Source organism: Salmo salar, chromosome 09, assembly GCF_965601325.2.
Source record: "Salmo salar chromosome 09, fSalSal1, whole genome shotgun sequence".
In the NCBI taxonomy this organism is placed as follows: Eukaryota; Metazoa; Chordata; class Actinopteri; order Salmoniformes; family Salmonidae; genus Salmo; species Salmo salar.
This window is the reverse complement of record NC_138299.1, coordinates 17,875,176-17,891,948: the sequence shown is the minus strand read 5'-3', so window position 1 is coordinate 17,891,948 and position 16,773 is coordinate 17,875,176. Positions and strand designations below refer to the sequence as shown.

The 16,773-nt window shown below is 42.9% G+C and overlaps 1 protein-coding gene across 2 annotated transcripts in view; it reads left to right on the top strand.

Annotated features, from left to right (window-relative positions):
- Positions 1 to 15,597, top strand: part of LOC106610803 (centrosomal protein kizuna) — a 37,371-nt gene extending 21,774 nt beyond the window's left edge. For both annotated transcript variants that reach the window (XM_014210395.3, XM_045723430.2), the window contains 2 exons: positions 14,512 to 14,558; positions 14,919 to 15,597. In XM_014210395.3, the coding sequence (XP_014065870.1) occupies positions 14,512 to 14,558; positions 14,919 to 15,013 (142 nt within the window). In that variant the 3' untranslated portion in view covers positions 15,014 to 15,597. The remainder of the gene's footprint in view (positions 1 to 14,511; positions 14,559 to 14,918) is intronic.
- Positions 15,598 to 16,773: the final 1,176 nt, after the last annotated feature.

The window sequence follows — 16,773 nt, the reverse complement described above, 5'->3', positions numbered from 1 at the left end:
TTGGACAACAGGATGTGCTCAGGCATTCGCCCCCCCCAATCACTCTGACAGACAAAGTGTCATAATCAGAAGGTAGTCCTCTGGAGGAGAGGCAGGAAGAAGCAATGTGTGTGGCATCTCACAGAACACTGGGAGGGAGGGAGAGGAAGGGAGAGCGAGCGAGCGAGAGGGAGGAAAAACCAAGATCAGGCACCAGAAGGTGCCAGGTAGAGAGACCGACGAACATGTAGACAAACTAACTGAGCCTGATTTAGAACACAGCTGACAGAAATGTGTTCAGAGACTTTCGGCAGAGAAATAATATGGTGACAATCTTTTCATTGTGAATTCATGGCAAAGGCAGACGCATACCCAGTCTAAAAACAAATGCTTGCTCCTACCCCTAGACACTTGATGGCCCTTCATTTGTAGATCTGAAAGCATTGTAATTGTGTAAGCAATATGGGTGTAACTCCATATAGCCCACTGTGAGTTGATTTGGGACTGGGCAACGAGAAACAGAGGAGGTCACTCTCCTGCGTTGAGTTCCTCTCCTCCCACAGTCAATCACATCATATCTAACAGTATTCATATAGTGTATACATCTGTTTAATAGGTTAAAGCAGACGTTTTTACGGGTAGCAACTGAGTACCATACTGTGATTGTCTTCAATTAAAATGGTTAAAAAAAGAACTAAAATTAACTTCTTAGCAAATAACAATTTCTCAAGCAAGAATTTTACTAGGGCTGTCTGGGAGTGGTTTGAGTGGGGAGTGGAAAACTGAAAATTAGCTCTTATTGGCAGAGCGGTTTAGAACTCTCCTATTTGTCTATCGACTAATTTACCGCATGGGGATGTCACCATGCAAGGCCAAAACTCCCTCCCACAAAAACAGGCTGAATTTCAGGTGGTCTTTTCAAACAGCCCCCGCGCCTCCACCCTTTTGTCCTCCAGAATTGTTCGTAGAGCTCCGAGACAGGATTGTGTCGCGGCACAGATCTGGGGAAGAGTACCAAAACATTTCTGAAGCATTGAAGGTCCCCAAGAACACAGTGGCCTCCATCATTCTTAAATGGAAGATGTTTGGAACCACCAAGACTCTTCCTAGAGCTGGCAGCCCGGCCAAACTGAGCAATCGGGGGAGAAGGGCCTTGGTCAGGGATGTGACCAAATACCCACTGGTTGCTCTGACAAAGCTCCAGAGTTCCTCTGTGGAGATGAGCGAACCTTCCAAAAGGACAACCGTCTCTTCAGCACTCCACCAATCAGGCCTTTATGGCAGAGTGGCCAGACGGAAGCCACTCCTCAGTAAAAGGCACATGACAGCCCGCTTGGAGTTTGCCTAAAGGCACCTAAAGATTCTCAGACCATGAGAAGCAAGATTCTCTGGTCTGATGAAACTAAGATTGAACTCTTTGGCCTGAATGCCAAGCGTCACGTCTGGAGGAAACGTGGCACCATCCCTGCGGTGAATCATGGTGATGGCAGCATCATGGTGTGGAGATATTTTTCACTGGCAGGAACTGGGAGACTAGTCAGGATAGAGGGAAAGATGAACTGAGCAAAGTACAGAGAGATCCTTGATGAAAACCAGCTCCACTGCGTTCAGGACCTCGGGCGTAGGTTCACCTTCCAACAGGACAACGACCCTAAGCACACAGCCAAGACAACGCAGGAGTGGCTTCGGGTCAAGTCTCTGAATGTCCTTGAGTGGCCCAGCCAGAGCCCGGACTTGAACCCGATCTCTGGAGAGACTTGAAAATAGCTGTGTAGTGATGCTCCCCATCCAACCTGATAGAGCTTGAGAGGATCTGCAGAGAAGAATGGGAGAAATTTCCCAAATACAGGTGTGCCAAGCTTGTAGTGTCATACTCAAGAAGACACGAGGCTGTAATCGCTCCCAAAGGTGCTTCAACAAAGTACTGCGTAAAGGGTCTGAATATTTATATAAATGTGATATTTCAAAAAATGTTTTATACATTTACAAACATTTCTAAAAACCTGTTTTTGCTTTGTCATTATGAGGTATTGTTTGTAGATTGATGAGGGGTGGAAACTATTTAATCGATTTTAGAATAAGGCTGTACCGTAACAAAATGTGGAAAAAGTCAAGGGGTCTGAATACTTTCCGAATGCACTCTGAATGGCGCACATGCACAATCCATGTCTTAATTGTCTCAAGGCTTAAAAATCCTTCTTTAACCTGTCTGCTCCCCTTCATCTACGCTGATTTGTGGATTTAACGAGTTTCATCAATAAGGGATCATAGACTAACAAGGTGAATCCCGGTCTAAGCTATGTCATGGAAAGAGCATAATATTTTGTATTCTCTCTATCTCTCGATCTCCGATCCCGATCTACGACACACTGTAACTCCAAGTCAATCACACTTCTGTGAAATCAAACTGTCCACTTAGGAAGCAACACTGATTGACAATAAATTTCACATGCTGTTGTGCAAATGGAATAGACAACAGGTGGAAATTATAGGCAATAAGCAAGACACCCCCAATAAACATTTACATTTTAGTCATTTAGCAGACGCTCTTATCCAGAACGACTTACAGTAGTGAATGCATACATTTTCATACAATTTCATACATTTTTTTTTTTCTGTGCTGGCCCCCCGTGGGAATCGAACCCACAACCCTGGTGTTGCAAACACCATGCTCTACCAACTGAGCTACAGGGAGTGGTTCTGCAGGTGGAGACCACAGACCACTTCTCAGTTCCTATGCTTCCTGGCTGATGTTTTGGTCACTTTTGAATGCTGGCAGTGCTTTCACTCTAGTGGTAGCATGAGACGGAGTCTACAACCCACACAAGTGGCTCAGGTAGTGCAGCTCATCCAGGATGGCACATCAATGCGAGCTGTGGCAAGAAGGTTTGCTGTGTCTGTCAGCGTAGTGTCCAGAGCATGGAGGCGCTACCAGAAGACAGGCCAGTACATCAGGAGACGTGGAGGAGGCCGTAGGAGGGCAACAACCCAGCATCAGGACCGCTACCTCCGCCTTTGTGCAAGGAGGAGCAGGAGAAGCACTGCCAGAGCCCTGCAAAATGACCTCCAGCAGGCCACAAATGTGCATGTGTCTGCTCAAACGGTCAGAAACAGACTCCATGAGGGTGGTATGAGGGCCCGACGTCCACAGGTGGGGGTTGTGCTTACAGCCCAACACCGTGCAGGACGTTTGGCATTTGCCAGAGAACACCAAGATTGGCAAATTCGCCACTGGCGCCCTGTGCTCTTCACAGATGAAAGCAGGTTCACACTGAGCACGTGACAGACGTGACAGAGTCTGGAGACGCCGTGGAGAACGTTCTGCTGCCTGCAACATCCTCCAGCATGACCGGTTTGGCGGTGGGTCAGTCATGGTGTGGGGTGGCATTTCTTTGGGGGGCCGCACAGCCCTCCATTGTGCTCGCCAGAGGTAGCCTGACTGCCATTAGGTACCGAGATGAGATCCTCAGACCCCTTGTGAGACCATATGCTGGTGCGGTTGGCCCTGGGTTCCTCCTAATGCAAGACAATGCTAGACCTCATGTGGCTGGAGTGTGTCAGCAGTTCCTGCAAGAGGAAGGCATTGATGCTATGGACTGGCCCGCCCGTTCCCCAGACCTGAATCCAATTGAGCACATCTGGGACATCATGTCTCGCTCCATCCACCAACGCCACGTTGCACCACAGACTGTCCAGGAGTTGGTGGATGCTTTAGTCCAGGTCTGGGAGGAGATCCCTCAGGAGACCATCCGCCACCTCATCAGGAGCATGCCCAGGCGTTGTAGGGAGGTCATACAGGCACGTGGAGGCCACACACACTACTGAGCCTCATTTTGACTTGTTTTAAGGACATTACATCAAAGTTGGATCAGCCTGTAGTGTGGTTTTCCACTTTAATTTTGAGTGTGACTCCAAATCCAGACCTTCATGGGTTGATAAATTGGATTTCCATTGATTCTTTTTGTGTGATTTTGTTGTCAGCCCATTCAACAATGTAAAGAAAAAAGTTTTTAATAAGATTATTTCTTTCATTCAGATCTAGGATGTGTTGTTTAAGTGCTCCCTTTATTTTTTTGAGCAGTATATATAACACAGGAAAATCAACTTTTTGGCTGCACTGGGCTTTTAATCACACAATGTAAAGTGTTTTCATTTTTCATGACAAAAGTAAGTAGAAAGTGGAAAAAGAAAATATGTCACATTCCAATAAGTAAGTTGTCTAACTTAAGTAGTTAAAACAATTTGTATACTGAACAAACATATAATGCTACATGTGAAGTATTTGTCCCATGATTCATGCGCTGAAACAAAATATCCCAGAAATGTTCCATTTTGCACAAATTTGTTTACATCTCTGTTATTGTGCATTTCTCATTTGCCAAGATATTCCATCCACCTGACAGGTGTGGCATATCAAGAAGCTGATTAATCGTTACACCGGTGCAACATTACATTTACATTTAAGTCATTTAGCAGACGCTCTTATCCAGAGCGACGTACAAATTGGAACATGTGCTGGGGACAATAAAAGGCCACTCTAAATGTGCAGTTTTGTCACACAACACAATGCCACAGATGTCTCAAGTTTTGAAAGGGCATGCAATTGGAGTGCTGACTGCAGGAATGTCCACCAGAGCTGTTGCCAGAGAATTGGATGTTCATTTCTCTACCATAAGCGTTGTTTTTAGAGAATTTGGCAACTGGCGTCACAACCGCAGACCATGTGTAACCATGCCAGCCCAGGACCTCCACATTGAATTTCTTCACCTGTGGGATCATCTGAGGGGAGTGCTGTCTGTAATAAAGCCCTTTAGTGTGGAAAAACTCATTTTGATTGCCTGGGCCTGGCTCCACAGTGGGTGGGCCTATGCTCTTCCAGGCTCACCCATGGCTGTACCCTTGCCCAGTCATGTGAAATCCATAGATTAGGGCCAAATGGCGCCAGAGAAGAAGGCTGACATTTTACGTGGTTTTTTTTGTTTGTTTGTTTGTGTTGTTTAACTTTTTGTAACTTAAAAAAAAAAATGTCTTTAACTTATTTTGTACATAATGTTGCTGCTACCGTCTCTTATGACCGAAATCACAGTCCTGATGTCCAGACGTTATTTAACTCACCACGAACTGGCAGAATCCTTTTTGTTACTTTAACTAGTCTGATGAGTCCGAGGTGAATGACGTACTGCTTTCCCGGGAACGAGCCCAGATCCCCGTCATTTGCGTGAAGAGAAGGCGGAGAAAAAGGGTCCGGAGGGAATTCAAAGGCAATCGAATAAACCCCCACTGCCTTCCATTTTGCTAGCAAACGTGCAATCTTTGGAAAATAAAATCAATGACCTACGCGCAAGATTGAACTACCAACGGTACATTCAAAACTGTAATATCTTATGCTTCACGGAGTCGTGGCTGACCGACAACATTATCAACATACAGCTGGCTGGTTATACGCTGTATCGGCAGGCTAGAACGGCGGCGTCTGGTAAGATAAGGGGTCTATGTGTTTTTGTAAATAACAGCTGGTGCACGATATCTAAGGAAGTCTCAAGGTTTTGCTCGCCTGAGGTAGTGCGACCTACAGCTTATCATGAGATCCTCTATCTACCTAGAGAGTTTTCATCTGTATTTTTCGTAGCTGTTTACATACCACCACCGTCAGAGGCTGGCACTAAGACAGCATTGAATGAGCTGTATTCTGCCATAAGCAACAAGAAAACGCTCAGGGAACAAAGCTCTCCCTCGTCCTCCATTTGGCAAATCTGACCATAATTCTATTCTCCTGATTTCTGCTTACAAGCTAAAATTAAAGCAGGAAGCACCAGTGACTCGATCAATAAAAAAGTGGTCAGATGAAGCAGATGCTAAGCTACAGGACTGTTTTGCTAGCACAGACTGGAATATGTTCTGGTATTCCTCCGATGGCATTGAGGAGTATACCACATCAGTCATTGGCTTCATCAATATGTGCATCGATGACTTCATCCCCACAGTGACCGTGCGTACATTCCCCAACCAGAAGCCATGAATTACAGGCAACATCCGCACTGAGCTAAAGGCTAGAGCTGCCGCTTTCAAGGAGTGGGACTCTAACCCGGAAGCTTATAAGAAATCATGCTATGCCCTCCGACGAACCATCAAACAGGCAATACAGGACTAAGATTGAATCGTACTACATTGGCTCTGACACTCGTCGGGTGTGGCAGGGCCTACAAACCATTACAGACTACAAAGGGAAGCACAGCTGAGAGCTGTCCAGTGACACGAGTCTACCAGATGAGCTAAACTACTTCTATGCTCGCTTCGAGGCAAATAACACTGAAACATGCATGCGAGCACCAGCTGTTCTGGAAGACTGTGTGATCACGCTCTCCACTGACAATGTGAGTAAGACCTTTAAACAGGTCAGCATTCACAAGGCCGCAGGGCCAGATGGATTACCAGGACGTGTACTGGAGCATGCGCTGACCAACCAACATTTTCATCCTCTCCCTGTCCGAGTCTAATACCAACATGATTTTAGCAGACCACCATAGTCCCTGTGCCCAAGAACACTAAGGTAACCTGCCTAAACGACTACCAACCCGTAGCACTCACGTCTGTAGCGATGAAGTGCTTTGAAAGGCTGGTCATGGCTCACATAAACACCATCATCCCAGAAACCCTAGACCCACTCCAATTTGCATACCGCCCCAACAGATCCACAGATGATGCAATCTCCATTGCACTTCACACTGCCCTTTCCCACATGGACAAAAGGAACACCTATGTGACAATGCTATACATTGACTACAGCTCAGCGTTCAATACCATAGTGCCCTCAAAGCTCATCAATAAGCTAAGGACCCTGGGACTAAACACCTCCCTCTGCAACTGGATTCTGGACTTCCTGACGGGCCGTCCCCGGGTGGTAAGGGTAGGTAACAACACATCCGCCACGCTGATCCTCAACACAGGGGCCCCTCAGGGGTGCGTGCTCAGTCCTCTCCTGTACTCCCTGTTCACTTATGACTGCACGGCCAGGCACGACTTCAACACCATGAAGTTTGCCGATGACACAACAGTGGTAGGCCTGATCATCGACAATGACGAGACAGCCTATAGGGAGGTCAGAGACCTGACCGTGTGGTGCCAGGACAACAACCTCTCCCTCAACGTGATCAAGACAAAGGACATGATTGTGGACTACAGGAAAAAGAGGATCGAGCACGCCCACATTCTCATCGACAGGGCTGTAGTGGAGCAGGTTGAGAGCTTCAAGTTCCTTGGTGTCCACATCACCAACAAACTAACATGGTCCAAGCACACCAAGACAGTCGTGAAGAGGCCACGACAAAACCTATTCCCCCTCAGGAGACTGAAAAGATTTGGCATGGGTCCTCAGATCCTCAAAAGGTTCTACAGCTGCACCATCGAGAGCATCCTGACTGGTTGCATCACTGCCTGGTATGGCAACTGCTCGGCCTCCGACCGCAAGGCACTACAGAGGGTAGTGCGTACGGCCCAGTACATCAAGGGGCAAAGCTTCCTGTCATCCAGGACCTCTATACAGGCGGTGTCAGAGGAAGGCCCTAAAAATTGTCAAAGACTCCAACCAACCAGGTCATAGACTGTTCTCTCTGCTACCGCACGGCAAGCGGTACCGGAGCACCAAGTTTCTAGGTCCAAGAGGCTTCTAAACAGCTTCTACCCCCAAGCCATGAGACTCCCGAGCATCTAGTCTAATCAGACTATTTGCATTGCCCCCCCCCCCCCCCCCCCCCTTACACTGCTGCTACTCTCTGTTAGGGGCTCGTAAGTAAGGTCTACACCTGTTATATTCGGCGCATGTGACTAATACAATTTGAAATGAATTTTATTCAAATTGACCGATTTTAGTAAAATCTTTGAAATTTTTGCACATTGTATTTTATATTTTTGTTCAGTATATAATTTATTGTAAACTTGTGACTAATTTCACTGGTCTAGAATTTTAATTTAACAAAAATCTATATATTTTTTTCCTGTCAGTCATTATGTTCTGTCGCAAGCAGCTGTGATTCCAATGAAGGAGCCACCTACTATCAATGAATGTACCCGAGTGTGAATCTGTGGCACTATTTCCAGCGCTGCAGTTTTCCTTTATGGCCAGCAGAGAGCACTCACACATTAGAGAGCACAGAGTGGAATCGGTGAATCCCCTGAGTGCTCCATCCTACTCTAATCCTCTGCTTTTTTCAACATCTAAACAATTTAGCTGTGGGTCATAGCTGGGAAGGGAGTAGGAGTTGATGGGAGTGATGGGGTGATGGGTCTCCCTCTTTTTTTCCCTTTACCTTTAGACAAACGCTGTGCTAGAGTGCCTGTGCTGTTAGCATTTCTGTGTGGGTGTTAGGAGCTTAAAAAAGAAAAGGGTAAATAGAGGCAGCATTCTCTACCAGGCCGTGCTAACAGTATATGAAATGCCAGGTAAGCATTATTTTTCCAGACAGAATCCATAGCTTTTCCATTATGGAAGCACATCATCAAATTACCTTCATTCCAATGAACTCATTACAAAAACATTCACAATCATTATATAGTGCAGTTTGAAAGGATAGCATATGAGAAGCGAAGGAGGTAGTCATAGGCCTAGGTCTCCTTTACTTAGACACTAGCAATAAGCATGTCTAATTGGGGGAAAATAAAGTCCTCTTTTTGAAATGCAGTAGGATAATACGGATTTGTAATTGTGGAATTATTTTATAAGGGATATGACATGATTGGTTATATTGATATTTCCTTTCTTTGTATAATTTGTACCAAATGTATCATACAACATTTCTTAATTCTGCAAGGCCTATAACCTAATGATAGACAATAATGAAATGCGAGGGGAAAAAATCATGAAGTTGTGAATGAAAGATGCCAGTCCTCCTGCTCACAAACCTTATTGTAATGTAGATATAACATAAGGTAAACAGTAATATGTAACAATCACAAAAACCAGGAAGGAGACTCTACAAAAAGGAGGCATTTCAATGGTAGCTATAATTTGCAGCATTTTTCACATTACGTTCACCTCTGTCTACCAGAGTGCAAAACAGTGGCTAGCCCGGTCTGTCTTACATATTCAGAACATTGCCTCAATTAAGGGAAACTCAGCACAATATGAACTGGCATAAATGTTTATGGAAATGTAATATTAGATTGAAGGGGTCATTGGCGTCCTGGGCTCTCTATGGTAATGGCCCAGTCTTGAAAATCAGTCCGGTCCCTGTCTGAAGTGGAGCAGCTGACGGATCATTCCCATGCTGCCTGCAGAAGTTATAAAAGAATAGTCCATGTTTATTCCCCGGAAACATGTATTTATTACCGTCATTACAGTGGCGGGGAGAAGAAGTAACATGTTGCTGTAAATGGCTTGAGATTTTAAAAAGGAGTGTGTGTGTGTGTGTGTGTGTATATATGTATGTGTATATATACATATTGATTATGTCTGTGTTTTCAGATGTCGTAGCCTAGGATGCAATGCCGTAAGAGCTGATGTATAATTTTGTAAAATACGTCCCTATCCAAAATAAGAGGGACTGTGTTTGACAAGCTATGTTAGTGTAGCAGCAGGCTAAATGGGAAGTAACAGACCAGACATCCTTATCTTTAATTTTTTTATTTAACTAGGCAAGTCAGTTAAGAACAAATTCTTATTTACAATGACGGCCTACCAAAAGGCAAAAGGCATCCTGCGGGGACAGGGGCTGGGATTAAAATAAAATTTAGGACAAAACACACATCACGACAAGACACTCTTTGCTGTTCCACATTCACTTCAGTTGCCAATTTTCTGAAAAGTACAGACCGTTTTGAAAAACATTTCATTTGAAGCTCACCTTGCACTAAGACTTCATGAATGCTATTATGGAAAAACTGTGTAGTCAGGACTACAAGGTTGCACTTCCCAAAATTATGACTCGACCATGTAACTATTGATTGTGTGTGTGTGCGCTTTGTGTAATTACAGTTTTATCTGTCTGGTATTCCCTAAATCAAACAATCTCTCAATGAAAGCAAAGAATGTTATAGGAGTGTCTGACACTTAATCTAAATGGATGTTGTGGATGTTGACATTCTCGTAAGAATTGCTCCTACTTAAAGGTGACTTGAACATTACTTAAAAAATATATTTTTATGCTGGGTATAATGGCTGCTAAGAAGACAATCTTACAAAGTGATTTTGAACATGGATTGAAGTCTAAAACGTGTTCATATTAAAGATGTCCACTGCAAGGTTGCAAACAGCTTCCACTGTAACTTTGACAAATTGGATCAGGGCTGTGAGTCAAATTTTATAGCTGAGGTATTTTGTAGGTAAGTACAATTCGTTAAAGTTGACTTACAGTGCTTTCAGAAAGTATTAATTATTGTCCTGCTTAAAGGTGAATTGATCTCCCAGTGTCTGGTGGAAAGCAGACTGAACCAGGTTTTCCACTAGGATTTTGCCTGTGCTTAGCTCCATTCCGCTTATTTTTTAATCCTGAAAAACTCCCCAGTCCTTAACGATTATAAGCATACCCATAACATGATGCAGCCACCACTAAGCTTGAAAATATGGAGAGTGGTACTCGGTAATGTGTTGTATTGGATTTGCCCCAAGTTGCCCAAGTTGCTTTGCCACATTTTTTGCAGTATTACTTTAGTGCCTTGTTGCAAACAGGATGCATGTTTTGGAATATTTTTATTCAGTAAATGCTTCTTTGCATAGATACACCATCCAAAGTGTAATTAATAATTTCACCATGCTCAAAGGGATATAAAAATGTCAGCTTTTTTATTTTTACCCATCCATCAATAGGTGCCCTTCTTTGCGATACATTGGTAAACCTCCCTGGTCTTTGTGGTTGAATCTGTGTTTGAAATTCACTGCTTGACTTTAGGGACCTTACAGATACAGTTGAAGTCGGTAGTTTACATACACTTAGGTTGGAGTCATTAAAACTCGTTTTTCAACCACTCCACAAATTTCTTGTTAACAAACTAGTTTTGGCAAGTCAGTTAGGACATCGACTTTGTGCATGACACAACTCATTTTTCCAACAATTGTTTACAGACAGATTATTTCACTTATAATTTGCTGTATCACAATTCCAGTGGGTCAGAAGTTTACATACACTAAGGTGACTGTGCCTTTAAAATAGCATGGAAAATTCCAGAAAATGTCATGGCTTTAGAAGCTTCTGATAGGCTAATTGACATAATTTGAGTCAATTGGAGGTGTACCTGTGGATGTATTTCAAGGCCTACCTTCAAAGTCAGTGCGTCTTTGCTTGACATCATGGGAAAATCAAAAGAAATCAGCCAAGACCTCAGAAAAAAAAACGTGTAGACCTCCACATGTCTGGTTCATCCTTGGGAGCAATTTCCAAACGCCTGAGGGTACCACGTTCATCTGTACAAATAATAGTACGCAAGTATAAACACCATGGGACCACGCAGCCATCATAACGCTCAGGAAGGAGACGCGTTGTGTCTCCTAGAGATGAACGTACTTTGGTGCGTAAAGTGCAAATCAATCCCAGAACAACAGCAAAGTACCTTGTGAAGATGCTGGAGGAAACAGGTACAAAAGTATCTATATCCACAGTAAAACAAGTCCTATATCGACATAACCTGAAAGGCCGCTCAGCAAGGAAGAAGCCACTGCTCCAAAACCGCCATAAAAAAGCCAGACTACTGTTAGCAACTGCACATGGGGAGAAAGATCGTACTTTTTGGAGAAATGTCCTCTGTTTTGATGAAACAAAAATGGAACTGTTTGGCCATAATGACCATCGTTATGTTTGGAGGAAAAAGGGGGATGCTTGCAAGCCAAAGGACACCATCCCAACCATGAAGCACGGGGGTGGCAGCATCATGTGGGGGTGCTTTGCTGCAGGAGGGACTGGTGCACTTCACAAAATAGATGGCATCATGAGGTAGGAAAATTATGTGGATATATTGAAGCAACATCTCAAGACATCAGTCAGGAAGTTAAAGCTTGGTCGCAAATGGGTCTTCCAAATGGACAATGACCCCAAGCATACTTCCAAAGTTGTGGCAAAATGGCTTAAGGACAACAAAGTCAAGGTATTGGAGTGGCCATCACAAAGCCCTGACCTCAATCCCATATAAAATGTATCTTCAGAACTGAAAAGGCGTGTGCGAGCAATGAGGCCTACAAACCTGACTCAGTTACGCCATCTCTGTCAGGAGGAATGGGCCAAAATGCAACCAACTTATTGTGGGAAGCTTGTGGAAGGCTACCCGAAAGTTGACCCAAGCAATTTAAAGGCAATGCTACCAAATACTAATTGAGTGTATGTAAACTTCTGACCCACTGGGAATGTGATGAAAGAAATAAAAGCTGAAATAAATATATCTCTACTATTATTCTGACATTTCACATTCTTATAATAAAGTGGTGATCCTAACTGACCTAAGAAAGGGGATTTTTACTAGGATTATATGTTAGGAATTGTGAAAAACTGAGTTTAAATGTATTTGGCTAAGGTGTATGTAAACTTCCAACTTCAACTGTAATTGTATGTGTGGGGTACAGAGATGAGGTAGTCATTCACAAATCATGTTAAACGCTATTACTGCACACAGAGTGAGTCCATGCAACTTATTATGTGACTTGTTCAGCAAATTTGTACTCCTGAACTTATTTAGGCTTGCCATGACAAAGGGAGGAATACATATTGATTCAGGACATTTCAGCTTTTCATTTTGAATTCAATTGTAAAAATGTCTAAAAACACAATTCCACTTTGATATTATGGTGTATTGTGTGTGGGCCAGCGACACAAAATCTCAATTGAATCCATTTTACATTCAGGCTGTAACACAAGAAAATGTGGAAAAAGTCAAGGGGTGTGAATACTTTCTGAAGGCACTGTATATTTGTCTTGTCTGAATAAATTAATGTTAAATATAGCCATTTTCTTGCATAAAGAATATCTAATTGAATCATATCTGAATCTGTACCTTTTTGAACTAAAAAAGGTGTAATCTAAAAAGCTTAAGGCCCCCAACAAAAGCCTTGCTCTGGGTTTCAGAAGGACATACTGTACGCAAGGTGCCCTTTTAAGATGCAGACAGGCTAATCATTTGTGATTGCGTCCTTGCCTCATCCCACACATCTACTTTCTTGACCTTGGTTTTTTGACTGGCTCTGTTTTGATTTGCCTGCTCGGAGTGCCAAAGGTTTTCAGTCTTATACTCTTTTTCTCTTGCCTTGAGGCATAGAGGTAGACATCATCCAAATATCTGCCAGGAAGCTTATTGATATGTGAATGTGATGGTCGCACCGTAATAGTTATGCCGACTACATAATTGAATGCATTGTATTGGAAAGCAATCTTCTCGCTTTTAGAAATGGGGAGTTGGGAGGATTTAAAAAAATAAATAATAATATATATATATATATACATATATATATATAACCTGTTTGGGTGGTGTGGAAAAAGCAGAAACATATAGTTTGTAAGATGGAGTGGCTTTAAATAGGATCAGAGCCAACATAATTGAGTTCATATACTCGATGTACAGCAGTCACATTTGGCTCTGCCAAGGCTGTGCTTGGGGAGAAGGGGGTAATTGTGAGGATGGCAATCAAAGGGGTCATGCGTTTCAATTGAGGGATACATGGATGCAGATGAATCAACACAACGTGTGTGTGTGTGTGTGAGAGAGAGAGCAAACTCTGCCCTATTTTTGTTCCATCTCAAAGAAAATACTTTCACCGTAGGACATAAAAATATAAACAACTGGCCATATGTATATACGATAACCCGAAAGATGATTGGGATGTATTGTGGTGGCTGTGAATAGGCCCTGTGATGATGTAAATTGAAGAGGCCTTTAAAAGTGGAACGGCCTACTGCATATGCATCAAGGCACATCAAAGCCTTTTCAGGGGTCCTACATTTACATAGCGATATCACTGATGCTATGGGAACCCAGCAACCCTGTCTTTGGACCACTTCTGAATAAAGAGGGGGCTTGTGGAAGTCCTTCAGCACGATTAGAACAGGAGTCAAGGAAGTTCCCTTTGGTTTTCCTTTCCTTTAAAACGGGCTTAGGCTTGGAAGTTTGGCTCCTCGACGTTTGGATAGGCATCCTTGTAACGTGTGTGTTAGATACACATTTTGGTAAGGGCACTGGTACAAGAAACGAGGTATTTGTTGGTGTGAGTTGTGCGTTTGATTGATGGGACATGTACTGAGCTTTATTGATGGTTTTTCTAGGATTTCACTGACTGTGTGGCAACGATATCATTTTTTATCCTTGAAGGCTGTTTACCTGTTATGTGGTTGACTTGTGTGAATTCTGAACAAATGTTTCTTGTATGAGATTACAAAAGGTTTGTGTCTCTTTTGACACAACTGGTGAGGTTATCCTTATTGGACACGACTGCCATACACGTTTGAAATCTTAAGTGCTCTCAATGTGAAAGACCACCGTCACATTTAACTATTGCTTCTTGAAATGATGCTCTGTCAACAAAACACAGGGCTATTGACTTTTTTGTTGTTGTGTTTTCAGGAGAGAAACGACAAAAATGAAAGCCTACTCTGCTTTGCAGTCTAAAGGTGAGTTTAGAATGCATTACAAAGCCATCCTAAATAATGCTGTCTATCTCCAAGCAGGCTAGCTAGTTGTTAGCAATACGTTAGCAATATTGTGAACCACGTGAGATGTTATGCTAATGTCAGAACCATCCATCTATGTATGGATCACAAATGGGTGTGAAAAGGGCACATGGACAATTATTGAAGATCTTGCTCTCTGTAATAACCATGTTACATGTGTAATTAGTATGCATTTCACAATGACTATCGGTTCCTATTTGCATTTGAATACACCCATCCCCCCCCCCCCCATCTCTGCTTTTATGAATTTCATGATTCAGTTTCAGGCGTCAAATGTTGGGTCTGTTATTTATTTTGTAGCTTTCTGGGGAGAATCAGACGACAGCAACTCGGAGATAGAAGCAGCTCTGCGTCCTCAATACAATACGAACAATGACAACTCTGAGGATTTTTAGGACTGACTACCTGAGAAAAGGGATTCTTAACAGAAGCTGCTGAGAGAAAGCGCTTTAGAGAACATCTGCATACTGTTTATTTTTCTTCCATTCGTTACCCGACTAAATTCGATCTACGTTGTAAATTGTATGCATACTGTATCATAAAAAATGTATAATGGTAAACCTGATACCCCTTACTGTGGTTAAAGTATGTGAAGAGTTTTCAAACGCACCGATGTTAACCCTTCTTCAGTCTCTTTATCTGAATGACTCTTACAACTCATAATAACAGCTTGAAATAGATTAAACGGGTCTTTTGAAGCGATTTGTTTGCACTAGGCTGGAAATCATGCATTTTGAATGCTGCAAGCATCTCCGAGTGGTCTGCATCTAGCATGCTTGAGTGTAGTGACGTGAGTCACCTGTGAAATGACAAAGAACAATGGCCACTCTGGATGTTACCAAACGACCTGCGGACCTGTTGAAGTGGCCTATCGCCCAGGACGAGATGTACCGTCGTGTTAACAGATCCACAATGATCACAATGTATGTTTTTGAAACTGTTTGGTGAAGTTGTACTTATATACAAAGATTATATCAGACCTGTATTCGTTTTCCTCTTCCATTTCCCATGTGCCTTTTCATTTGCTATGACATTTCAAACTCACCAATTTTTTTTATTGCTCAGAAGAAGTACGATCATGTTTTCATGTTCTATTTTTGTATAATGCTTTGTGATCAGATCATGGGTCAAGTAGACATACAGTACTCAAAGACATAATAATTCATTTTGTGAAAAAAAAACATGCAGTTTGTTAAACCCATCAACCTCCCTCCTCCCATCCACCCTTTTCCTTTTCACCCTTCAAGTAGTGAATATTCATTACACTAGTTAAAATGCCTTGGAAATCAAATCACCTGAACCACTCAGCCTGTTTTCCAGTTCTGTAAATAACCTGTTACTCCTATCTTGTGAGAGGTCGCCTTTCTGAATCGTACATGAAAGTTAATCTGTATCATGTCTATAGAATATTGAACATTTGCAAAGCCATGTTATGTTGTAATATTGTAAAAGCCCCTGGCGTTCAGTACATCAGTAGGATTCCATTAGTCAGCTTTTAGGTGACTTTATATGCCTGAACCTTCTAAAGTAGGACTCCACACTCATTACCAGTAATGGCATCAGCCAGCCCTGCACCTCACACAGAAAGGGAATGTGTCGGAATAATTTGGAGTTTGCTAAAAGGCTCCCTAACATAATATCCATGTTAAGGAGCAGGTCAACAGATACTTGGTGCGGCAGATAACTCTGTGAGAGGAGGTATATTGTACAAAATACACTGAGTATACCAAACATTAAGAACACCCCCTTTTGCCCTCAGAACAGACTCAAATCGTCGGGGGATGGACTACAAGGTGTCAAGCGTTCCACAGGGATGCTGATCCTGGTTGACTCCAATGCTTCCCACAGTTGTGTCAAGTTGGCATGATGTCCTTTTGGGTTGTGGACCATTCTTGATACACACAGGAAACTGTTGAGCAGTGTTACAGTTCTTGTTACAAGTCGGTGTGCCTGGCACCTACTACCAGACCCTGTTCAAAGGCACTTCAATCTTTTGTCTTGCCCATTCACCCTCTGAATGGCCCACATACACAATCTCATGCCTCAAGGTTTAAAAATCCTTCTTTAACCTGTCTCCTCTTCATCTACACTGATTGAAGTGGATATAACAAGTGACATCAATAAGGGATCATTGCTTTCACCTGGTCAGTCTGTC